General features: G+C 36.6%; 1 protein-coding gene across 1 annotated transcript in view; it reads left to right on the top strand.

Moving 5' to 3' along the window:
- The first annotated feature begins 319 nt into the window (after positions 1-319).
- SHCBP1L (SHC binding and spindle associated 1 like) overlaps positions 320-27,677 on the top strand; it is a 45,510-nt gene continuing 18,152 nt past the window's right edge. The window contains exons 1-6 of the mRNA XM_027083070.1: positions 320-825; positions 2,575-2,724; positions 10,777-10,991; positions 11,934-12,020; positions 12,090-12,308; positions 23,092-23,197. Coding sequence (XP_026938871.1) covers positions 418-825; positions 2,575-2,724; positions 10,777-10,991; positions 11,934-12,020; positions 12,090-12,308; positions 23,092-23,197 — 1,185 coding nt within the window. The 5' untranslated portion in view covers positions 320-417. The remainder of the gene's footprint in view (positions 826-2,574; positions 2,725-10,776; positions 10,992-11,933; positions 12,021-12,089; positions 12,309-23,091; positions 23,198-27,677) is intronic.

The raw sequence follows: 27,677 nt of genomic DNA on the forward strand, positions 1-27,677 counted from the left end.
GTTAGGTCATGAGGACCTGGAGGGTGACGCACAATCACCCTGAAAACGTGTGAGGACCCCATGAAAACCCTCCATGGGGAGAGAAGTCTGTCTCTGGATGGTTCTGAGGTGAGTAGGGTGAGGTTAGAGCCAGCGCCCGCGGAGTGGGCATCATCTAGTGGCGCCCCTACCCCGCCCGCCAACAGCTGGCCCAGAACCTTCCTTCCCCCACGCCCCGTCGCGCCCCACAGTATCCCTACCTACCTCCAAGCCCCAGAACCACCCGCGACACCCGGACCCGCGCCCACCACCCCATCCCGTAACTCCCTCCAGGCGGGATCCCCTCGAGCCGCCGAGCTCGTTGCTCGCCCATTGGCCCGCGCGATCCGGGCCGTAAAGCGACTAACGGTTGCCGCTGGCCCGCAGGGTGCTGAGGAGATGGCGTCGGGATCCAGAGCCACGGTGCCTGAAGACTCCGTCCGAACCGTCAGCCCCGGGCAGCGAGGCGAGAAGGCTGTCTCCGCGCTCACCGGGGACTCGGTGGAGGCGGGGACCCTGAAGAGCGCCGCGTCTGCCGTGCGGTGGGTGGTGGCCTCCCCTCGCCCCGTGAAGCGGAAAGCCGTCCGGGAGGCGACCCAGCGGCGGCTCCAGCTCCTGCCGGGCTCTCAGGCCGAGGGCCGGGGACAGGGGCCCGAGGAGGAGGAAGAGGAGCCCCTTCTGTCGGTGCCGGAGGAGGATGACGAGAAAGCGCAGCCACTGCCCCCAGTCTGCGTGTCCCCCATGAGGGGGATGTGGCGGGAGGAGAAGGTGGCGCTGTATTGCGACGAGGTGCTGCAGGGCTGCAAGGTGAGGAGAAGGAGAAGAAAACGGACGGGAATCCAGGGGGACTCGGGTCTTCCTCCTATGCTGATGGGGGTACAGAGGGCACAAAGAAACCCTGCATTTCAAAAAGTAAATTTACGGGGCTTCCCTGGTGGTGCGGTGGTTGAGAGTCCGCCTGCCGATGCAGGGGACACGGGTTCGTGCCCCGGTCCGGGAAGATCCCACATGCCGCGGAGCGGCTGGGCCCGTGAGCCATGGCCGTTGAGCCTGCGCGTCCGGAGCCTGTGCTCCGCAACGGGAGAGGCCACAGCAGTGAGAGGCCCCCGTACCACAAAAAAAAAAGTAAATTTACTCCACACTTCCAGGGCTTCCACCTTGTTAGAGGTTCCCAGGCCCTGTTAAAAGAGTTCCAATTCGATTTTCCTTCAAACAGATCACATAGTGTTTTCTGGTTTTCTGAGAGGTTATCAGTGCCCAGGTATGCATCTTAGTGTTTTCGTTAACAATCTGTGCCCAAGCGTAAGGATAAGGTTACTTAGCCTTGACTTTTACACTACAATAACTCAAAACGTTTACACTTTAAGAGTGGTTCCCAGCCATCAGTCTAGGATGTGGAATGAGGTTTTGTAAAGAAGATACATACTTGGTAATACTGAATAGAGCAAATATTGTTTCTTCTAACCTGTTTTTTCTTTTTTTAAGTTATAGCAGAAGAATTTGTGTACAAGGATTTCATTGCACCGATGTTTATAAAATTTAAAAACTAGAAACTAAATTTCCAACTATGGGGGCTGTAAAGAACTTGTGGTGGCTTCATGTAATGGAAAATCATGCAGCTGTAAAAATTATGTTTTCAGAAACTATAGATATGCTTATGCTATAGTGTTAAGGAAAAAAATCAGAAGACAAAACATATGCTTCATATGTATGGATGAATATATGCATAGAAAAAAGACTGGAAGGAAATGCACCAAAATATCAACAATGGTTATTCTGGCTGTCAGGATTAGGGGTGGTTTTTGTTTTCCTTATATTATCTGTATTTTGCAGATTTTCTGTAGGTTAACCATATTTTATAATCAGAAGAAAAATTTTAAAAATACTGTTACCATAAAACTAGAATGGTACTTAATGACCAACTTATATTTGATATTCGAGGTTGGAGAAGGCTAGACCTCTTAAAGGCAATTGAAAAACATTTATATAAATCACAGTGTCATTAATCAGTCAGGATCTAATGACTGAGTTTCATAATAGTTTATATTATTTATCATCCTGAGGTCGCTGAATTGAAATGTAGAAAATCAAATGGGCAGATATTTATTGAATGCTTAATATGCTCATTTGTTTTATAGAGTGGATTTCTATTTTAAATTTTTATGTACTGAATAAATTTTAAATAAAGTCAATAAATCTTTAAAGTTCAGAAAAAGTCATTACTGTTTTTTAACATGATAATAACTATGTTTTTATATGTATAATTACAGTATACTTTTTGCTCAGTGGATTAATAAAACCAGTTACTTAAAACATAATAAGTAGATGTCTCATCTCTGAATTACTCTATTGAGTGAATAGATCTCTTTTAAATTTATTTTAATTTTTTAATGTTTCTATTTTCCATTAAATGTAGATTCAGTTAAAAATCTATTATTTCCCAGGTTTTTCATTATTTAAGGGTATATTGGTTTCATATTTAAATAGAAGTCAGTAAAAAAATATATAAATCTATAATTTCATATATTTATATGTATCTATTTTTTCTTTTGCTAGGCAGAAGATGCTGATGATGCTATGTGTAGATACCTATCAGAAAAATTAAAGTTGAAAGGCAAATGGCTTGGAGTCTGGAAAACTAATCCTGAGTTATTCTTTGTGAAATATGAAGAAGCTTCTATTTCTTTTGTTGGTATACTGGTTGAGGTAAATAATTTTCACCTGATCCTTGTTCTTTGAGTGAAATTATCAGTTCTTTTTAAGACCAAAATGTAACCTTATTAATTTGAGGCTTTGATACTTAAACAAAGGTTGACAAAAGTTTACTTCTATTTTAAGTTTCTAAGCAAATTAATAGTGTAAAAAGAAGGTAAGGAGGGATATTAGCACCCATTTACCTATAAACAGTTGTCATTAAATCAAATCTAGTAGTATTACATAATATTTATTAGCCTAGTTTTAATTGCTCAAATAACATAAAAATAAAGTGCATTTCTTAAAATTTAGTAACTTAGGCTTTAATTAACTTGGGCCTTTTTCCCCGATCATTTCTCTTTAATCTTCATTTATCTGAATTATGAGGTTTAGTTACATTAGGAAAGAAAAAAATAGATCAGAAAACTATTGGTAAAATTTGAAATATTTTCCTATGAAAAGTGCCCTTTTAGTATAATACATCCACTTCCAAACCTTCAGCTGATACAATTTTGCTTTTATAGGTCTATATGTTAAATATTGTAGCATATTTGACATGATAAATTCAATTCACTTAAAGGTTAATTATCCTTGTATAGAAATCAATATTTACAATCACAAATGGTACCCCTGTTTCAGATAGATATTTCAAATCTGTGGTTTCGGTGACAAGAAAAAATTGTGTTTGAAACTCATTACATTGCACACTGCCTGAAAACAATTCAATTCTATGTTATATGGAAAAGTAAATTAGTGGTATTTTTACAGTAAAGGATGGCATATTTTCAGTCATAGCTGCTACAAAAGAATATGAAAGTCTTGGGATTAATTTTCCAATAATACTCTATTTTTAGTGGTCCTTTGAGGTTTGACCAACTTCAGATTTTGAGTAGATTTTGCCTAGAACTTTCATAACTTCTTTGGACTTTTTTCATGTGGATAAAATAAGAGGAGGTGGACTCTATAGTATCTGAAAAAAATTTTTTAACAGTATAAGTTTGGGCTTTTTCAGTCAAGTTTTATGAGGAAGTCCCACATATACAACATATTAAAGTGGAACATTCCTGATTGAAATGAGGGATGGTAACATAGCAATTGCTTGGCTTCTCTCTCAACATCACATGATAGCCCCTACATTCCATAAAACTTTTCAAGATCCCTAAAGTTACATGGAAACTCACTGGATTAGGTTATCCAAAAATTCTATCAAGTTCTAAGATTTTACATGCAATATATTTACTCTCTTCCTTATTCCAAAAATAACAAACAAGATTACACATAATTAGATTGCTTTAAAATCCTCTACGAAATGCTAACGTCCTTTAAACATTAGAAAGGTGGGAAGAAAAGCGAGAACAGAAGAAAAGCAGAATAACATATTGGCAGATTCTAATTTGCATTACAAGGCATTGAGACTAGCTCTTGGGACCTCTTAAGATTGTGCTGCACCATTCACATTTGGTGGTTTTGTCTGCCTCCACTTCTTTCTTTAGTCTTACTTGGATCGAAATATCAACAGTGCTATATAATGCTCCTTGTTCTGAAGTTACAATAATCTATTCCTATGGACCTCAATCTCTGGCTTTAGCTTTAGACGCTATATTAGTTTTTCTATTGCTGCTGCAACAAATTACCACAAATTTGGTGGCTTAATATAAATTTGTTCTTTTACAATTCTATAGGAAAGGAATCTGACATGGGACTAATTGGGCTAAAATCAAGGAGTAGACAGGGCTTATTCCTTTCTGGAAGCTCTAGGGGAAAATCTGTTTCCCTGTCTTTTCCAGCCTTTATAAGGTACCGGCATTCCATGACTTGTGGCCCCCTTTATCCATTTTCAAAGTCCTTCTCACACTATCTCTCTGGTTCCCTACAGTCTAGAAAGGTGCTTCCATTTTAAAAGACTCATGATTAGAATGGGCCCAACTGGGTAATCCAAGAGAACTTCCCCATCTCAATTCCTTAACCATAATTACATCTGTAAAGTCCCTGTTGCCTTGTAAAGTAATATATTCACAGGTTCTAAGTATTAGGGGACCATTTGAGGGCCATTATTCTGTCTAATACAGATCCATACAACAAAGAGAAAAGGCTTGGAAATATAATATTTGATTGGAAGGAAATCTAGCATATCCTTCTTTGTTACAAAGTGGGCCAAATATTAAGGAAACTTTTTTATAACCTCTGTAGAAAGCAATTTGGTAAAATATATTAAGAACTTTAAAATAGTTTATTTGTTGTAAGTCAGTTATTTCTCAATAAAGCTGGAAGAAATAAAAATAGTAAGAAATAAATAGACCCCACTGCACAGAAAAATAAATAAAAATTAAAAATGTTCATTTTATTTCTAGAAATTCATTCTATAGAAATCATAAATGTAGAAAAAGATTTAATGTATTTAAGGTAATCAAGTCATATTTATAAAATAAAAAATTGGGAAGACCATAAAAGTTTAATAATAGGATATGGGTCAAATAAATGATAATTTATTCATAAGATAGAATATCATGTAGTTATAAAACTTATGATAACAAAAAAACTCTTAATGATTTGGAACATGCTTATTGTGTACATAAAGTAAAACAGAAGACACAGAACTAAATATACAGTATGATCCAACGAAGTACATAGGAATAAAACTGGAAGATAAAGAGCAAAAGGTTAACAGTGATTATCTCTGATGACAGAATTTTGGTTGATTTTTTAAAATTCTGTAAAAAAAGCATGTCTAGTCACCATCAGTAAGCTTTCTTGGACAACATGCTTTAAAATTTTGTTTATATCCCTTGATGAAGGCTTAGAGAATCTTTAATTTGCAGATGTTGAAGGGAATTCTCAGTGGATTCTGGAAATTGGTTATTTACCTGATTCTGCTATATCATAGTTGTAAAGAGGAAATAGTAACTTTGGGCTGTGCTCAACATTCACAGCTTGCATCGCGGCTATTTCCACACACTCCCAACTCCAGTAATAGGCTCCTTGGTTTTAAAGCCTGTTTTAAAACTTGGTGATCTCTAGACCTGCTGGACAGCTTTTGGGATCTCCCTCCATCATCATCCTAGAAATTTCTTTCATCATTCTCTTGTGTAAATAACCTATTTCCCCAAATTGCTTTTTTCTTAGTTTATTCTCTCATTTTGGCCAAGGATCTTATCCTAATAGCTTCACGGGTAAGGGCACAAAGTAGATAAAATTTTTGTGATATTGTGTGCTTGAAAATATCTTTACAGATCTTCAAGTTTATTTGACAGATTAACTGGATACACAAATTCTAGGTTTGATTTCATGCCCAGAATTTGTAAAATTCTATTCCATTGTCTTCAAACTTCCAGTGTTGCTGGTTGAGAATCCAGTGTCACTGATTCTTTGATGATATATATAGATATAGATATAGATATAGATACAGGTATAAAATATATGTATATATTTTTGTGGCTGTGTTGAGCCTTCGTTGCTGCGCATGGGCTTTCTCTAGTTGCAGCGAGCAGGGGCTACTCTTTGTTATGGTGCGCAGGCTTCTCATTGCAGTGGCTTCTCTTGTTGCAGAGCAACAGGCTCTGGGCTTGCGAGCTTCAGTAGTTGCGGTGCGTGGGCTCAGTAGTTGTGGCTCGCGGGCTTAGGTGCTCTGTGGCATGTGGGATCTTCCTGGACCAGCACTCGAACCCGTGTCCCCTGCATTGGCAGGCGGACTCTTAACCACTGTGCCACTAGGGAAGTCCAGCTGATATATTGTTTCCTGTCTGAAAATTTGTAGTATCTTCTCTTATAGTATTGTCCCCAGAGTCCTTCACCAAAATGATAGCAAAGGGATTTTTTAAAAGGTACCCAAGGACAAGAGATAGAAAAGGAGACAATAGCAACACAATTTAGAAGGTGTAAAACATATAAATAAATGACAACTGACTTAGTAGCGCTAAGAAAGTTGAATTCTGTTTACAGTAGGGAAAGCCGAAAAAAAACAAAAAAACACTTGATTTACACTGCATAACCCCAAAGGCTTAAGAACTGACTGTACTGAGAACTTGAATTGGCTTGAAGGTGGAGCTTGAATTCAAGAAGAATAGCTTGAAAGCTATTTAAGAAACAGAGACTTCCCTTCCAGGAAGATGGAGTAGACAAACTTTTCCCTATTCTTCCTATCAAGTACAGCTAAAAACCCTGGATTATATGTGCAAATAAACATAAGACTCTGAAAGTTGGAGAGAAGGCAGATTGTCTAGGGACCTTGTGACACAAGGAATGACATGATGATGAGTTCCCTGGGCTTTGCTTCATATATCCTAGACTGTGTACCAGAGGACCTGGAAACCTGGAAACACCAACCGGTGTAGGAAAAAAAATTAAAAATTCCCCTCAAAAGCCTGCTTTCTCTAGTCAAAGTTAGGAAAGGGACAGCCAAACAATACAGAAAAAAAACTGCTGCTCTTCACTCCCATCTTGCAAGAAAAGACAAAGTGAAGAACCTACACTTCCACCCTTGCCAAGTTGTAACAAGGCACACTAACCCCACTCCCAGAGTGGTGTTAGAGAAGATCTAGTGGGAAGAAAATGGGGAGCTGGGTGGTAAGGAACTTTCCCTGCCTTCCATGATGTCAGTGTAGACTACATGGGAAGCCCGGACTACCACCCCCACTGGTAAAGGGACTCCTTCCACTCCCTGCAAGGATGGTGTCAGAAAAGGTCTAGTGGAGAATCAGAACTTTCACTACCACCCCCATGATGTTAGTGGAGACAACGTAGGGAGCAGTAATGAGGTGCTCTCCTCTCTCTGAGTCAGGGTGGTATCAGTGGAGGCCTAATAGAGAACCTGAACTCCCACCCCTGAATAGCAGTAATGAACAACCCCCTCATCCTCCAGGATCAACACAGGCTGAGCAGAGAATCTGGACTTCCATCCCCATCTGGCAGTAACAAAGCCCCTTTTCCATGCCGGATTGGTGTCAGAGGAGGACTGATAAAATAAAAGATTTAAATAAAATCAATACTCTCACAATGTAATACACAAAATGTCCAGTTTTCAATAGAAAATTACTTGTCGTCACTCTCAATCACTTATAAGACCCAGGAAGATCTCAACTTGAATGAGATAAACCAATAGACATCAACACTGAGATGACACAAATGTTAGAATTATCTGATAAGGATTTTAAAGCAGCCATCATAAAAATGCATCAGTGAGCAATTATGAACACACGTGAAATGAAAAAATAGGTCTCAGCAAAGAAATAGAAAGTAAGTAAATGAAAGATATAAAGAAAATGAAATGATGTAAAGAAAAAACGAAACAAAGTTTTAGAACTAAAACTAAAAAATATATAGTAACTGCAATTAAAAACTCAGTGGATGTGCTCAACAACAGAATGAAGACAGAGGAAACAATCAGTAAACTTGAAGGCAGAATAATAGAAATGACCTAACTGAACACCTGAGAGAAAATAGATGAAAAAAACCCCCAAAACCAAAAAATAAGCAAACAAATAAAAAACGGAGCCTCAGGGCCATGTTAGACTATAACAATTCATGTCTTCAGAGTCCTAGAAGAAAAGATTGGGCTGAAAAAAATATTCAAAGAAATAATGGCTGAAATTCCCCAAATTTGGCAAAAGACATAAACCTACAGATTTAAGAAGCTGGCTTGAGAAGCATGGTTAAAGATGGGAGTATCCCACTGAAAAAAAGATTGTGATACTTCATTGGACTGAATGTTAGGATCCTCTGTCTTCTACCCTGATTCTCCTTCTAGAGCACAGGCAGCTAAGGCATATCTCTCTAGGCATTAAAATTGAAAGATTCTTCTATGATCAGTTCAAAAGAAAAGATCTAAAGATACTGATACATGAAGTTCCCATGGAAAGAGCCTGGGCAGAACATCTTACAGTGGATCCATAGTAGACTTGTTCCACAAAGACCTTCCAATTACCTTTATAGTACTCAACTCTTAAATATGAGCAGACAGCCAAGGGTCACCAGACATTTGAGGAAACTTAAATATCAAAACAGTGGTTAAAACAGCAGAAAAGAAGACATTTGGAAGAAACAGATGACAGGGAGAAGAAAAACACACACACATATATAAAACTATTAATATTCTCAGAAAGAAGAGACAAGCTAAAGCATTCATGAAACAAGAACTGGATCCTGTATGATGGGAAAATTCCAAGAAAGAAAGAGAGCTTTTGGAAAATAAAAATACAACAGCAAGTGAAAAACTGAATAGAAGGATTAGAAGCATTAGAAGATAAAGTGGAGTAAAATCTCCCATAAAGTAGAGCTGAAGGACTAAGAAATGGAAAGGAAAGAGAGGAGAGTAGTTAGGGGATTGGGTCCAACATCCAATTAAATGTTCTAGAGAGAGAAAAGGAAGGAGGGAGGGAGGGAAGAAAAGAAGAGGAGAAGGAGAGAGAGAGAGAAATAGGAAGAGGAGAAAACAAGAACAACAGACAGAGGAAAGAAAATTGTCAAGTTGTGAAAGTTTCCTAGAACAAAAGGACATGAATTTCTAAATTGAAAAGGCCCACTGATTGTCTAGCACATAGTGAAATTTGAGAACACGAGGGCCAAAGAGAAGGTTGAGCAGGATTACAGAGAGAAAAACAATAAGTTCATATAAATGATCAAGAGGCAGAATAGCATTGGACTTCTCAAAAGTAAGTTCTTAACTTTAAAAAGCTATGTAAGTATATTGTCAACAAAAGTGATATCCTAACCTAGAATTCTATACCCAGTCACACTATCAGTTAAGTAAAAGAGTAGAAAAAATTTTCTCTTTTCAAGGATATCATATAGTATTATAGCCTTTTCAGGTTGGTTTCTTTCACTTAGTAATATGCATTTAAGGTTCCTCCATGTCCTTTCATGGCTTGATGGCTCATTCCTTTTTACCACTGAATAATATTCCATTGCCTGGATGTACCACAGTTTATTTATCCATTCATCTACTGAAGGGCATCTTGGTTGTTTCCAAGTTTTGGCAGTTATGAATAAAGCTGCTATAAGTAGCATTAGGTAAATAAAATCTACTTAAAAATAAACAATTTTATTGGTGATGTACTTGAAAATGTTTAAAATTCATTATTGGAAGTGTATTTTTTTCAGCTTTATTGAGGTTTAACTAACAAAATTGTAGGATAGGGTGTATAACATGATGGTTTTATATATATATATATGTATATATATATATATATATATATATATATATATATATATATATACACACCCATATACATTGTGAAAGGATTCCCTTCATTAAGTTAATTAACATATCCATCACCTCACATATTTCCCCCCCCCCCTTATTTGGTGAAAAGATTTAAGTTCTATCTTAGGAAACTTCAGATATATACTACAGTGTTATCAACTATAGTTACTATGCTATACATTAGATCCTCAGACCTTATTCACCTTATAGCTGAAAGTTTGTACCCTTTTACCAACTTCTGTAATTTTAAATTTTGTGTTAATACTTAGCATAATTTATTAATTTTTAAAGCTACTGTCAACTCAGTGGTTCTCAAGCACTGATTTTCAGACGTGCTGGAGGTTATCACTCTATTGTGGTGAAATGAGACAAGTAAGCACAATATAGTGTGCAGTTTATGAAGCTAAATTTATTCAACCTAAGGACTTTACCTTTTTTTTTTAGGACTTCATTTTTTGATTATGTCCATTCTACTTTTTTTGGTACTTTATTAGCCTTTCTTTTAAAAATAATGTAATATAGATAGTAGGATTTTTAAAAACATACTTTTATGGCAAAATTAGTCCAAAAACTTTTTTTAATACTACTATTTTATAAAATCCCAAAGTCTGGCAACTCAAACTTAGAATAATGTGGGAGATAGGCAATTCCTCTCATGAACCTTAAAATTAATGTTGTTTAAGAATTAGTTTGAAAAATTGTGTTTATATTTTATTCAATATTGATCTATTATTATTATGTATGTTGATTGTTAGAGAAGTCATAAAAATTTAAAAGAAGAAATTTTATAAGTAGGTCATATTTGAGAAAGAATTCTTATGGTTTACTTTCATTTATAATTACAAATTTTATAATATTTATCTTAGGTAACTTGTAAACTACGCCAAAGCTCATCATCTTGTTTCAAAGTTACTGTTTCTGTTGCTGAGCCCTTTTCTTCTAACATTGCAAATATTCCAAGGGATTTGGTCGATGAGATTTTGGAAGAACTAGAGCATAGTGTGCCTCTCTTGGAAGTGTACCCTGTTGAAGGACAAGATTCTGATTCACATGATATTGCTTTGGCCTTGGAAGTTGTAAGGTATTAGAGGTTATTTCTTCTGAAAGTTCAAGTTCTCATATTCAAAAAGTTAATTTAATATGTAAGTTTTGTTCATATAGGCACTTTATTTAACTTTTACTCACTGCTGAATTCAATTTTTCTATTTTTAATGAACATACTTGTAACTTTTACTTAAAACATTCTCTCTTGTGGAAGTTTGCTGTTTTTTGATCTTGCATTTTACAAAAATTGAATTTTGAACAGTTCTAGAGATAAGTAATGCTAAATTCTAGGGAATTCCCTGGCAGTTCAGTGGTTAGGACTCAGCACTTTCATTGCCGGGGCCCAGGTTCAATCCCTGGTCGGGGAACTAAGTTCTGGGAAGCTGCACGGCGCAGCCAAAAAAACCCAAAATCCAAAAACCAAAACCACTAAATTCTGTTCATATTTAAGCATCTTAAATATATTAGATTTCATTTTTCACATTTAAAGGCATTACAAATACCTGATGTCTTCATCCCCATTGTGATTGCTTCTTACAAGTTGATATCATTTGAGAGAAGCTATACATAAGCATAATACAGAATATTGGGGGCATGTTTTTGTTTTCCTAATGCTCCCCCAATATAAAAATATGATGATATCTCAAGTATTATTTCTTTGGTAAACAAAACCATAGCCACAATCTATGAAATGTGGAACATGAATTTTACAATCCCACTTCAAGAAACATTATCTTATCTGTAGTAACTTGAAATAGAATGCAGATCATCTAATGTATAAAGTTTTACTTTTAATATTAGTTCACTGAAAGATCATTTTGAAATATTTTTCTTAACAATTAAGCTTCATATAAAGATTTCTGACATCAGAATGTCTTTTTAATTCTAAACATGTACTGGCTGATTTTTTTTTTTTTTTTTTTTTTTTTTTTGTACTGGCTGATTTTGATCACTGTCATCTCAATTTGATTTATCATAGGTTTTTTTATGACTTTCTTTGGAGGGACTGGGATGATGAAGAAAGTTGTGAGAATTATACTGCTTTGATTGAAGAAAGAATTAATTTGTAAGTATAGTTAAAAGCATTCATCACATTATGTAAGATAAACATTGTAACTATACTCATACTTTTCAGGTGGTGTGATATACAAGATGGAACAATACCTGGTCCTATTGCACAACGTTTCAAAAAAACTTTGGAAAAGTATAAAAACAAGCGAATCGAGCTCATTGAGTATCAGAGCAATATTAAAGAAGATCCATCTGCAGCAGAGGCTGTTGAATGCTGGAAAAAGTACTATGAGATAGTAATGCTCTGTGGATTATTGAAAATGTGGGAAGATTTACGCCTCAGGTAATAGTTTGTTCTATTTTAAATGGAAACAAAAAGATTGCATGGTCATTCTTCTATCATATTACTTGTCATATATGTTACCCTAATTGAAATAGATTATAAAAGTAGATGTCCAATTTATAAGCACAGGTGCAACTACCAATATTGGAAAATTATTTTTATATTAGCTGAATTCACTGAAATCATTGTTTTGGGTTTTTTTGATGAAAAAAATCTCATAAATCTAGTCCTTTCCTTACCTTTCTCCTTTACCTTCTTAATTTTGGCCAAAGCATAAGAAAAGAGTAAGTAGATGTAATCCACATATAAAATGAAAAGTAGAGAGAGAGTTGACTAATTTGGCTGCCTAATTTCTTTTCTAACCAAAATAAGTTGTTTTTTTGATGTTAAATAAAATAATGCAGATTTAACTGGCATCATTCTCCAGAATACTTCAAAATGTATTAAAATATTTTTACATTACTGTGCAGTAATGTCTTTGTTTGAAATAGAGGGGAAAGAGGAATTCTTGCTCATGACCCCAAAATTAATGGAAAACCTTGATTGGAGCCAAAGGACTTTTGGCTATTTCATACTAAGTTGTTAAGCTCCTTCCTTTGTGTTCCACCTTTACTCATTCTTTGCCTTAGGAATTCTGAGCCATATTTTACTTGTCTAACAATTAATTATTAGCCTAAATATTTTCTTATTCTATTTTCTTTCAAGTTTGACCTTTTTTTATTTTTATTTATTTATTTATTTTTTGCGGTACGTGGGCCTCTCACTGTTGTGGCCTCTCCCGTTGCGGAGCACAGGCTCCGGACTCACAGGCTCAGCGGCCATGGCTCACGGGCCCAGCCGCTCCGCGGCATGTGGGATCTTCCCGGACCGGGGCACGAACCCGTGTCCCCTGCATCGGCAGGCAGACTCTCAACCACTGCGCCACCAGGGAAGCCCTCAAGTTTGACCTTTTAAAAAAAAAAAAAATTACTTATTTGTTTATTTATTTGGTTGTGCCGGGTCTTAGTTGCGGCATGCGAACTCTTAGTTGTGGTGCGTGTGTGGGATCTAGTTCCCTGACCAGGGATTGAACCCAGGCCCCTGCATTGGGAGTGTGGAGTCTTAACCACTGCACCACCAGGGAAGTCCCCAAGTTTGCCCTTTTTAAAAATCACTAAGAATCTCATTCTAGTGCCCATTTTTGATGTTTCATTGTTAGTGGGATTCCTGTGTAACAAAATCTTAGGATTACTTTGGGGAATCAGTATAGATAAGATTTTTGAAATCCACTTATCTAAAATCCAGATTCAGTGAAAGTTGAATTTTAATACAAGTTATCGTCACTAGACTTTATATTCTAATGGTATAGGGTAACACAGAGTCCTCTCATCTTAAAAGTTATAATCACAGAGAATCTTATTCCAGGGGTGGTGGAGTGAGTTAATTGGTCAAACCTTTCCATAGGTAACAATTATAATATCTGGCAAAATATATTAAAAGTCTTCAAATAATTTTAAGGCACTATGAAATGACCAAAAGCATCAGGAACCAGAAAAGTTTATCCTTGGAATGGGTAAGGAATGGGAACTTGTGGCATTCTGGTCTGAGGGTCATCACCAGTTCTCATAGCCCAGGCAACAAAAAAAATGGCATCTAACTGTTTCAAGGTGACAAAGGACAGTGCTGGCAGAGCAGCTGGAAATTTAGTTGGGATAGTCTGAAAGTGAGAGAGCTGCAAAAGGAGTGAGACCCAAAATTTGAGCATAAACTCTGCTCAGATCCTTGGCTGTCCACTAAACTTTGCTAGCAATGGCAGGGGAGAGAAATCTGGGAACTCTGCTAAATAAGGAAGTATAAGAGCGAAACATGGAAGGTGAGAGAACTGAGCAGAGATGTCAGCTGCTACATACCTCAAGGAAAACATTTTGCATTTTGAGGCCAGGCAAGTTAACTGCCTGCTAAAATACAGGACTAACAATCCTCAGAAGAACATAACACAGAGTTACCAGAGTATATTATCCAAAATCTCCAGTGTTCAACCCAAAATTAATAGGTATGCAAAGAAACCAGAAATTTAGATCTATCCTCAGGAAAAAAAGAAGTTAATAGAATCTGATTTTGGGTGGGCCCAGATGTTAGATTTGTCAGGCAAAGACTTCAAAGCAGCTGTTATAACTATATCAGAGAACTAAAGGAAAGCATAAGTATACAGAGAATCTCAACAGAGAAATGAAAACTATAAAATAGAACCAAGGATTTCCAGATTCAGCTCTGACATGCAAAGAGCTTGTGAGTTATCAGTCCTATCCTTACAACAAGAAAAAAGCTGAACAAACTTGAAAATTACTGTCTTGGAACTATCAGAGAACTGAGGTCACAGGACAAACTGCCACCCTGAAATCTGGAGAAAGGTAAGAGTCACAGCTAAGATCTGCTTACCTTGAACAGAATCCACTAGAGCCATAAATTGTAAAAGACTTAAATGGTAATTTTGATAGATTGCTGGAGGCTGAATGTTAACGAGTATGAGAGAAACTCCTGGGGAGCTGCAGTTCTTAGGGAGACCTCATACCTTTGTGGGGTTTAACCTCCAGGAGTCTCACTACGTTCTCAGGTGAAGAGCCAAGAAAGATCCCATTATGACTGTGGCAGGGTGAAGGGAAAAGTAACCATTGTGAAATATACCCCGAGCATTTTCCATAACAAAGATCTATTCTCCAGGGGAAAAGACTTTACCAGAGCTTTTTCCCACCTAGAGGAAGAGCATTTCCCTGACTCTAGCCCCATCTAGCCTTCTTGTCTGGGGAAAGAGCGGACTAAGAAACACTTGTGAAGGTCACAGTTTGGTGATACAGACTCAGTAAAAGCCTGAAAATCAATCATAAGAATATAGAACATTTCCTCTCTGCCGAAACTTAAAACCACACCAACAGGATTCCAGTATAATAACTGGATTATAGTTAAAAGACCTGTAAGACACAGACTCTTCCAAGAGTAGTTTTAAAGGAAGAGGAGGAGACAGAAATATGGAAAGGAGAGGAGACAGAAATATGGAAACTACAGCAATTTGAAGCCTCTGACACCTAAAGCTACAACAAACAAACACAGGCTACCTCCTGGTTGGATTAATATAAAACCTCACACTAAAAGCCTATCTCCCTCACTTCCTACTAGCCAATACATCATGCGTGGGTTTCAACAAAAAATTATAAGATATGCTAAAAGGCAAGAAAAAACTAAGTCTGAAGAGGGAAAGCAAGCATCAGAACCAGACTCAAGTATGATTTTGGAATTAACCAAACAGGAAATTTAAAATAGCTATGATTGGGACTTCTGTGGCAGTCCAGTGGTTAGGACTGCGTGCTTCCACTGCAGGGGGCACAGGTTCAATCCCTGGTCAGGGAACTAAGATCCCACATGCCGTGCAGTACAGCCAAAAAGAAAAAAAAAAAAAGCTATGATTAATATGTTAAGGACTTTAATGGGAAAAAGTACACAACCTTCAAGAACAGATGGCTAATGTAAGCAGAAGATGGAATCTGTAAGAACAAATTAAAAAATCATGCTAGAAATCAAAGACACTGTAAATAGAAATGAAGAATACCTTTGAAGGGCTCACCAGTAGATGGGACACAACTGAGGAAAGAATCAGAAAGCTTGAAGATATGTCAATTGCATTGTCTCAAACTGAAATGCAAAGAGAAAAAATAATGAAAAAACAACAAAACATACAAAAACTGTGGAACAGTTTCAAAGAATGTAGCATATGTGTAATTGGAATACCAGAAGAGAAAAAGGAAATGCAGCAGAAAAAAAATTTAAATTAATAATGGTGAAGGGGCTTCCCTGATGGTGCAGTGGTTGAGAGTCCGCCTGCCGATGCAGGGGACACGGGTTCGTGCCGCGGTCCGGGAAGATCCCACATGCCACAGAGCAGCTAGGCCCGTGAGCCATGGCTGCTGAGCCTGTGCGTCCGGAGCCTGTGCTCCACAACGGGAGAGGCCACAACAGTGAGAGGCCCGCGTACCGCAGGAAAAAAAAAAAAAATGGTGAAAAATTTCCAAATTAAATGCAGACACCAAACCACAGATTCAGGAAGCTTAGAGAACTCCAAGCAGGATAAATACCCCAAAATTGTATAAATAGGCATATTATATTTAAACTGAAGAAAACCAAAGATAAAGAAAAAATCTTGAAAGAAGCCTAGGGGGGTAAGGAAACCCTACCTATAGGTGAACAAGAATGAGAAATTCAGTGGGCTCCTTATAAGAAATCATGTAAACAAGATGATAGTGGAGTGAAATATTCAGTGTTGAAAGAAAACCACCATCCTAGAATTCTATGTCTAGTGAAATTATCCTTCAAAAGTGAAGGGGAATAGCTTCCTTAGACCAAAAAAAAAAAAGAAGAGCAAACTAACAAAAACCAAAGGAATTTGTCACCAGTAGATTGGCCTTGCAAGAAAGGCTAACGGAAGTTCTTCAGGGAGAAGAAAAATTATTAAAGGTCAGAAACTCAGATCTACTTATACAAGAGAAGAGCTCTGGAGGAGGAATAAATGAAGATAAAATCTTTTCTTTTTCTTATTCTCAAAAGATCTCTATCAATCTAAAAGATAACTATTTAAAGTAATAGTAGTTATGATGGTATTGGGTGGTAATTGTTTATGGATTGGTTAAATAAGTGACAGTAATATCATAGGGATAGGAGGGGAGAAATGGGAAAACTCTGTTAAAAGGTACCTGTACTGTACATGAAGTAGTATAGTGTTATTTGATGGTAGACTTAGTTTAAAATGTATATTGCCATCTATAGGGCAAACACTAAAAAAACTTTTTAAAATAATTGATATGTTAAGAGGGAAGATAAAATGGAATTACTAAATGCTCAGCTAAAACTAGAGGAGACAAAAAGGAGGTACAACAAATAGAAAACTGTTGCAAGTGTAGTAGATATTAATTTAACGATATCAATAATTTATCTTTTAAAATATTTATTTTTATTTATTTGGCTGTGCTGCGTCCTAGTTGTGGCACGCGGGATCTTTTTAGTTGTGGCACGTGCGACCTCTTAGTTGCAGCGTGTGGGATCTAGTTCCCAGACCTGGCATTGAACCCAGGCCCCTGGCATTGGGAGCACGGAGTCTTAGCCACTGGATCACCAGGGAAGTTCCTCAATAATTACTTTAAATGTGAATGATCTAAATACATAAATCAAAAGATAAGAGATTGTCAAAGTGGATAAAAAGACAAGATTCAACCATATGTCATCTACAAGAAACCCACTTTAAACATAAAGGCTTAGAAATGTTCAAAGGAAAAGGTTAGAGAAAGATACTTCATGCTAACACAACCATTAAAAAGCTGGAGTAGCTATATTAATTTCAGACAAAGTAGGCTTTCAGAATCAGTAAAATTATCAGGAATTGCATAATGATAAATGGTTTGATTTTCCAAGAAGACATGACAATCCTTAATGTGTGTATGCACCCAACAACAGAGAATCAAAGTAGGTGAGGCAAAAACTGATAGAAATGCAAGGACAAATAGACAAATACACTATTATAGTTGGAGACTTCAGCATCCCTTTTTCAATAGTTGATAGATCAAGCAATAATAATAATAGATCTAGAGGAGAATTCCTCTTATTGAAAAAGAACATTACAAAAACTCTACAGCTAACATCATACTCACTGGTGAGAAACTATATGCTTTCCCTCTAGGAATAAGGCAAGAATATTTTCTCTAATCACTTCTATTCACCATCATACTAGAAGTCTTAGATAGTGCAATAGGACAAGAAATAGAAATGAAAGGTATACAGGCTGGGAAGGAATAAATAAAACTCTTTACAGATGACATGACTGTCTACATAGAGAATCCTAAATAACCACCACAATAACAAAAAAGCCTGGAACAAAAAATGAGTATAGCAAGTTCACAGGATGCAAGGTTAATATTCAAAAGTCAATTTCTTCCACCCCAATGTTCATAGCAACATTATTTATAATAGCCAAGATATGTAAGCAACCTAAGTCCATATAGATTCAATGGAATAGTACTCAGCCATATAAAGAATGAAATTTTGCAATTTGCAACAATATGGATGGACCTGGAGGTATTATGCTTAGTGAAATAAGTCAGACAGAGAAAAATAAATACTGTCTGTATTCACTTGTGTGTGGAATATAAAAAATAAAACAAACTGGTGACTATAACAAAAAAGAAACAGACCTACAGATATAGAGAACAAACTAGTGGTTACCAGTGGGGAGAGGAAAAGGGGGAGACACAAGATAGGAGTAGGGGATTAAGAAGTACACACTACTATGTATAAAATAAATAAGCTACAAGGATATATTGTACAGCACAGGGAATATAGCCAATATCTTATAATAACTATAAGTGAAGTATAATCTATAAAAATTTTGAATCATTTTGTACACCTGAAACTAATATAATATTGTAAATCAATAAACCTCAGTTAAAAAGTCAATTGCTTCCTTATAAACCAGCAACAATTTAGAATTCTAAAAAATACCACTTACAGTAGAGCCAAAAAAATGAAATACTTAGGTATAAATCTAACAAAATATGTATAGGATCTATATGTGAAAAATTATAAAACTATGATGACAGAAAAGAAAAGGGAATGTAAATAAATGAAGAGATAGTCCATGTTCACGGATTGGAAGACTCAATGTTGTTAAGATGTCAGTTCTTTCCAACTTGATCTATAGATTCAATGCAATCCTAATGAAAATCTCAGAAAGCTATTTTGTAGATACCACCTACTTCTAAAATTTGTATGGAAAGGCAATAGCCTAAGATAGCCAACACAATACCAAAGAAGAATAATGGTATTGGTGAAGGAATAGACATATAGATCAATGGAACAGAATAGAGAGTCCATAAATGGATCTACACAAATATAGTTGACTGATTTTTGGCAAAGGAAATTAAATAGAGAAAGGATATTCTTTTCAACAAATGGAGTTAGAATAATTGAATGTCCTTGTGTAAAAACATGAACTTAGACACACACCTTACACCTTTCACAAAAAATTAACTCACAGTGATCCGTAGACCTAAATGTAAACAAACTAAGACTTCTAGAATAAAACAGAAGAAAATCTATGTGACTTTGGGTTTGGCAATGAGTTTTTATATACAACACCAAAAGTATGATCCATGAGAGAAAAAGATGATGAATTAGACTTCATTAAAATGAAAAACTTATGCTCTGTGAAAGACACTGTTAAGGGAATGAAAAGATTAGCCATAGATTTGGAGAAAATATTTGCAAAACACATATCTTATAAAGGATTTGTATCTAGGGGAATTCCCTGGCAGTCCAGTGGTTAGGACTCTGCGCCTCCACTGCAGTGGGCACGAGTTTAATACCTGGTCAGGAACTAAGATCCTGCATGGCATGTGGTGTGGCCAAAAAAAAAAGAGACATATCTAATATATAGATAGATAGATATAGATAGATCTCTTAAAATTCATTCATAAGTAGCAAATAACCCAATTAAAAATGGGAAAAGGACTTAAACAGACACCTTACCAAAGAAAATATATAGATGGTAAATGGTAAATAAGCATATAAAAAGATGCTCGAGGGACTTCCCTGGTGGCGCAGTGGTTAAGAATATGCCTGCAAATGCAGGGGACACAGGTTCAGTCCCTGGTCCAGGAAGATCCCACATGCCATGGAGCAACTAAGCCCGTGTGCCACAACTACTGGTCCTGCGCTCTAGAGCCTGTGAGCCACAAATACTGAGCCCGCGTGCCACAACTACTGAAGCTTGCATGCCCAGAGCCCACGCTCCACAACAAGAGAAGCCACCATGAGAAGCCCGCGCACTGCAGCAAAGAGTAGACTCCGCTCGCTGCAACTAGAGAAAGCCCACACGCAGCAATGAAGACCCAACACAGCCAAAAATAAATAAATCAATAAATTTTAAAAAAGATGCTCAACATCATTTGTCATTAGGGAATTACAAATTAAAATGAGATCTCATTATAACCTATTAGAATGGCTAAACAAACAAAACAAAGCAAAAACCTGACAATACCAATTGCTGACAAGGATGTGGAGCAATAGGAACTCTCATTATTTATGGGAATACAGAGTAAGTAGTACAGCCTCTTTTGAAGATGGTTTGATAGTTTCTTAAAAGCTAAATTTATTCAAACCGTTGGTATTTACCCAAATAAGTTGAAAATATGAACAGAAATAAAAAGGATTATTAAGGAATAGTATGAGCAATTATATGCCAACAAATTAGATAACCTAGATCAAATGGACACAATCTACCAAAACTGACTCAAACAGAAACAGAAAATTTGAATGGACCTATAGCAAGTAGGGAGATTGAATTAGCAAATTTAAAAACTATCCACAAAGAAAAGCCAAGGACCAGATATCTTCACTGGTGAATTCTACCAAACATTTAAAGAATTAACACCAATTTTTTTTTTACAAACTCTTCCAGAAAATAAAAAGAGAAGGGAACACCTCCCCAACTCATTCTATGAGGCCACTATCAATCACCCTGATACTAAAACTATAGAAAGACATAACAAGAAAACTACATAAACTATCGCATATAAATATAGATGCAAAATCCTCAGTAATACTTTAACAAACTGAGTCTAGCAACATATAAAAAGGATCATACATTATGACAAGTGGAGTTTATCCCAGGAATGCAAGGTTGGTTTAAAATATGAAAATAAATCAATGAAATACACAATAAAGCCATATTATCATCTCAATTGTTATAGAAAAATCATTTGACAAAATTCAACACTCTTTCACAACAAAAATTCTCAAAAAGCTTGGAATAGCATGGATCTTTCCCAACCTGTTTGAGACCATCTATGAAAAACCTATAATTAACATCATACTTACTGATGAAAGAATGGATACTTCCCTGCGTAAGATCAGGAACAAGACAAGTATGTCCATTCTTGTATTCAGTTGTACTAGAGTTTCTAGCCAGAGCAGTAGGCAAGAAAAAGAAATAAAAGTCATCCAGATCAGAAAGGGAAAAGTAAAATTATCTGTACTTGCAGATGACATGCTTGTATATAGAAAATCCTATAATGAAATACTGCTCTGCGCTATAAAGAAATAAATTGCTGATACACAAAATAACATGATGGATCTCAAAATAGTCTGACTGAAAAAAGCCAGACACAAGAGAGTACATAGCATATTCCATTTTAAAATTCCATTTAAAAATTCCAAGAAAGGGGGCTTCCCTGGTGGCACAGTGGCTGAGAGTCCGCCTGCTGATGCAGGGGCCATGGGTTCGTGCCCCAGTCCGGGAAGATCCCACATGCCACGGGGCGGCTGCGCCCGTGAGCCATGGCCGCTGAGCCTGTGCGTCCGGAGCCTGTGCTCCGCAACGAGAGAGGCCACAACAGTGAGAGGCCCCCGTGCCTCAAAAAAAAAAAACAAAAAAAAACTTCCAAGAAAGGGAAATCTATGACAGAAAGCAGATCAGTGGTTTTCTGGGAGTGGATGTGGAGGATTGACTGCAAAGATGCATGAAGGAACTTATCAGTATGATGGGAATGTTCTATATCTTGATTATTATGATTGAGTTAAATGGGTGTTTACATGTGTGAAACCTCATAGAATGGTTCATTTAAAATGAGTGTCTGTGATGTAAATTATACCTTAATAAAGGTATAATTTAAAAAATCACATATACCTTTAATTTCAAAACTAGGATTGTATGAGAAACTACTTATTTCCTGCATGTAAGATGCTTTACTCTTTGAGCAACTAGTAATTAGCTATACAGTGAAAAAAATGTATGAGTATTTCTCTCAAAATCAAAACCAATTGCTTAAATAGGTATAAAAATGCTGAATGGGTTTGATTTTGAAATGTTGAATGAAACTTTTGCTTTGGAGGACATTGCTGGTATCTTAAAATTCAAAATTTAATAATTGGTGTCATAAATTCTTAGAAACAGTTTTCTGAAATTTTAAGCTTTACAAAAATATTAACAATTGAAATATAAGCTGAAAAATATTGGTATTAATGCTGCATCCCATTAGCATCAAGCAATAATCAAAGTGCTGCAGAGAACCCAAAAGATTACACCTAAGGAGACTGCTGGTAAATATGTTGAAAAAGGAGTATCCCTTTTGGCTGACAGTAACGGTAAAAGTTATACTCAATTTTTTTTTTTCCTTTCTTTCTTTTGATGACATTTAAATGATTGATAGGAAACAGGAACTGTAAAGAAAAGCAGAAAGAAGAGAAAGAGCACTGAACATCAAACAGTTAAGAAGCAATGAAGAGGGAAGCTATAATTGTTCTGCTGGGAGGCCAGCAGCCAACTATATCTATGGAGAACTTAACCTTTGAAACAAAAACAATCTGTTAAATGAACATAGTATCTCAAATTAGGCATGTCCCAAAACATTCTTATACCTAAGTATCAGAGACATAATCTATCGCTGCTTCAAGTGTCTACAATTCAGTGGATTATGAAAGTACAATCAAGAAAATTTCTACTGTATTGAAAAGTTGAGATGATTGTAGTGGGTTGCACACAGATTTTCATTAAAATGAAAAGATTTTAGAATTCAAAGCTTTAAACAGTTACCTAAAAGATTTCAATTGTTGCATTGCTCTCAAGTTGCTCATTGCTCTTCAAGAAGCTTAAAATTAGTTAAACCTATTTCTCAAAGATGCTTAGTACCAAGTTTTAATTTTCTAAGTAAGTATATGTTGTCTTTTTCATGTTAATTTAATCATAAATAAATGTTTTCAACTTCAGAGTTCATGGGCCTTTCTTTCCAAGAATTCTGAGGCGTAGGAAAGGAAAAAGAGACTTTGGAAAGACTATAACACATATCGTAGCAAAAGTGATGACTACTGACATGGTAAGAAATACACTATTATTATTTGTTCATTTATATAGCTGCATATAATCAGAAAAGAAGCTCTTTGAAGGTTGGATTCTTATCTGACAGTAATGCCTTATTTCCTCCATTACGTCCAGCTCAGAGATTGGCAATTAATAGGTACTAAATAAATATATGTCAGCAACTATTTACAGAGTACTAGTCTTGTTGCCAGGTGCTATGCTAGTAGCTATGGGAGACAAATACGAGAAATACTGCATTTGAGGGAGATACAGTTTTGAACCAGACCCACAGTCTTGCTTCTTCCATACATTTGACAAGTTTGAATTATGGTGGAGATATGGACAAGTAAATAGGCTATTACAATTACAACACAAAATGATAAATGCTATGATAGGAGTATGTACAGAAGGCATATAAGATGGGTACATAAGCCAGAGTTAGGAATTCTGGCAGTGCTGGCTGGAAGAAATAACCAGATGAAACCTGAAGGATGAGTGTAAATTTAACCAGCCCAAGAGGGGAAAGTGTTCTAAGTCAGAGTAAATATTTCTATCTCATTTGACCTCTCAGTAGCATTTCACAGCTCTCTCCTTGGAATACTCTTTTTCATTGTCTTCTGTTACAATACTTTGCTGGTTTCAGTCTGTCTAGTTTTTTTATCCTTCTGTCCTCTAAATGCCTGGAACTTATCTTTTTTCTGCACTATAATATCCCTAAGTGATTTATCTGATCTCTTCCCATGACTTCAATTATATACACTGATAATCTAAAATATGTATCCACAGCCCACATTTTCGTTCTGAGCCCCAAACCTATAGGTCTAGCTGCCTATTACTCATCACCCCTTGATTACTTCAACTCAGATGTCCACAATTAAATTCATGATCTTATCCATTGACTTGTTTATATACTAGAGTTCTCTGTTTCAGTAAATGGCTCCACTATCTACCCAGTTGTTAATTACAATCTTCTGAGAGTTAGCCTAATCCTATCCCTCATCACCTTCATGTACCCTCTTTTATTCCTCATTAATACCATATCCTGGTGTACACCATGTTGTTTCAGAGAGCTACTGCACATCCTTTAGGTCTGAATTTAAATGTCATTTCCGTAGAAAAAGGCTTTCTCAACCTTCCAGAATACATTTTACTACATATTCCCATGTACCCTGCACTTTCTTTTATTGGCACTTTTCCTTATCATGACTGTATTAAATACTTTTGTGGCTATCTATTGCATGTCTGTCTCTTTTACTAGAATATGAGCTTCTTGAGAGCAAGGGGTGTATGTTTACCATTCATCCAATCACCTAGCATGATGCTTAGCACGAGGTAGGTGCTGAGCAGTTTTTGTTGAATTAGTAAATGAGTGCATGTTTGACAAGAGAGTATGGGGTATATGTGAAGAACTAAAAGAAGTCCAGCAAGGATGATGTTTAATACCTAGGAGGAGAGTGGTTAGAGATAAAGCTGGACTATTAGACTGGTCTTATCTGCTATTCTACCCATTTTTATTATTTTCAACAAAATTTAACTTTCCTTTGATTTGCTTATTAGATCAGATTTTCAATAACATTAATTATTCCACCAATTATATTTGTAAACATCTTTTAAAACATCATTGTAAAGTAAGGTATAGATTTTGCTTTTATCTCCAGCCTTTTAAAATATTTTTATTTTTACTTATCTTTTTTTTGTTTTTAAATCTGTTTTTGGCTTTATTTTCCTATATGGCAGTAAGAAATTTGTTTGATTTTTATTCAGTGCTTTGCAACCCTTTCTTCATTTGTGTAAGTAAATATCCATGAACTTCAGAGGACAGGATAATGAGAGGATGGCTACTCTGAGAAGGCAGTATCATCAACTTCCACTTTGCTTGGATCTTTGATTTTAGATTTACCTTTGAGGTTGACAAAAAATTTTAATTTGATGGTAGTTGCAGCTATGTACATAAGCCTTTAACAATTTTCTCAACTTTGAAGATTCTTTACTTGGTGTTTTTCCTCCTCTATACTCTCTCCTTAAACAGTTTTATCCATGCCCATCATCTTTATGCTGGTGATCTTCACAAGTAGTATAGCGAAAAGGCATGGACTTTGTAGTCAAGTAAATAGCCTGTCTTGGGCAAGCTGCCTGACCTCTGAACCTCAATTTCTATTTGCAGAGTGCTTTAAAAAGAGAAAAAACTGTGTACTGTTCTGATGAGGATGATGCTCTCTGGAGCCAAACTGCCTGGATCCAGATTCTGGCTTTGGCACTTACTACTTATGTGATTTTCAACAAGTTATTTGCCCATTTGTGCTTTAGTTCCTCATTTGTAAAATGGGGATAATACCTTATTTCCTTATTTATAGAGCTATGAGTGTTCCTTATTTATAGAGCTATGAAGATTAAATGAGTTCATATATGTGATGTGCTTAGAATAATGGCCAGCACATAGTAAGTACTAAATAAATATTTTATTACTACTATTACGGCTACCACCACCACTGACACCTTATAGGGTTTTTTGAGAATGAAATGAGATGCTATGTATAAAATACCTAGCAGTGTCTGGCACACAGCGGTTTTTCAGTAATTTCATTCCCTTTTCTCTGTCCCTTCTTGCTTGTATTCTTTGCTGACCAACATTACTACAAGTTCTTCTCAGCACCTTTACCTTATGTCTCACTAACATACAACAATCCTAAATTTGAATTTATTAATTTAAAAAAATTTTTTGAATTTTATTTTATTTATTTTTTTATACAGCAGGTTCTTATTAGTCATCAATTTTATACACATCAGTGTATACATGTCAATCCCAATCACCCAATTCAGCACACCACCATCCCCATCTCCCCGTGGCTTTCCCCCCTTGGTGTCCATACGTATGTTCTCTACATCTGTGTCTCAACTTCTGCCCTGCAAACTGGTTCATCTGTACCATTTTTCTAGGTTCCACATACATGTGTTAATATACATTTGTTTTTCTCTTTCTGACTTACTTCACTCTGTATGACAGTCTCTAGATCCATCCACATCTCAACAAATGACTCAATTTCATTTCTTTTTATGGCTGAGTATTATTCCATTGTATATATGTACCACATCTTCTTCATCCATTCGTCTATCGATGGGCATTTAGGTTGTTTCCATGACCTGGCTATTGTAAATAGTGCTGCAATGAACATTGGGGGGCATGTGTCTTTTTGAATTATGGTTTTCTCTGGGTATATGCCCAGTAGTGGGATTGCTGGATCATATGGTAATTCTATATTTAGTTTTGTTTGTTTGTTTGTTTGTTTGTTTTTGCGGTACGCGGGCCTCTCCCTGCTGTGGCCTCTCCCGCTGCGTAGCACAGGCTCTGGACGCGCAGGCTCAGCGGCCATGGCTCACGGGCCTAGCCGCTCCGCGGCATGTGGGATCTTCCCGGAAATGGGCACGAACCCGTGTCCCCTGCATCGGCAGGTGGATTCTCAACTGCTGTGCCACCAGGGAAGCCCTCTATATTTAGTTTTTTAAGGAACCTCCATACTGTTCTCCATAGTGGCTGTGTCAGTTTGCATTCCCACCAACAGTGCAAGAGGGTTCCCTTTTCTCCACACCCCCTCCAGCATTTGTTGTTTGTAGATTTTCTGTTGATGCCCATTCTAACTGGTGTGAGGTGATACCTCATTGTAGTTTTGATTTGCATTTCTCTAATGATTAGTGATGTTGAGCAGCTTTTCATGTGCTTCTTGGCCATCCGTATGTCTTCTTTGCAGAAATGTCTATGTAGGTCTTCTGCCCATTTTTGGATTGGGTTGTTTGTTTCTTTAATATTGAACTGTATGAGCTGTTTATATATTTTGGAGATTAATCCTTTGTCCGTTAATTCGTTTGCAAATATTTTCTCCCATTCTGAGAGCTGTCTTTTCATCTTGTTTATGGTTTCCTTTGCTGTGCAAAAGCTTTTAAGTTTAATTAGGTCCCATTTGTTTATTTTCGTTTTTATTTCCATTACTCTAGGAGGTGGGTCAAAAAAGATCTTGCTGTAATTTATGTCAAAGAGTGTTCTTCCTATGTTTTCCTCTAAGAGTTTTATAGTGTCCGGTCTTACATTTAAGTCTCGAATCCATTTTGAGTTTATTTTTGTGTATGGTGTTAGGGAGTGTTCTAATTTCATTCTTTTACATGTAGCTGTCCAGTTTTCCCAGCACCACTTACTGAAGGTACTGTCTTTTCTCCACTGTGTATCCTCGCCTCCTTTGTCATACATTAGTTGACCATAGGTCCGTGGGTTTATCTCTGGGCTTTCTATCTTGTTCCATTGATCTATATTTCTGTTTTTGTGCCAGTACCGTATTGTCTTGATTACAGTAGCTTTGTAGTATAGTCTGAAGTCGGGGAGCCTAATTCCTCCAACTCTGTTTTTCTTTCTCAAGATTGCTTTGGCTATTCGGGGTCTTTTGTGCCTTCATACAAATTTTAAGAGTTTTCGTTCTAGTTCTGTTAAAACTACCACTGGTAATTTG

The sequence above is a fragment of the Aethalodelphis obliquidens genome, unplaced genomic scaffold (genome assembly GCF_003676395.1).
Source record: "Aethalodelphis obliquidens isolate GAN/ISIS:26980383/991018 unplaced genomic scaffold, ASM367639v1 scaffold48, whole genome shotgun sequence".
NCBI classification, from domain to species: Eukaryota; Metazoa; Chordata; class Mammalia; order Artiodactyla; family Delphinidae; genus Aethalodelphis; species Aethalodelphis obliquidens.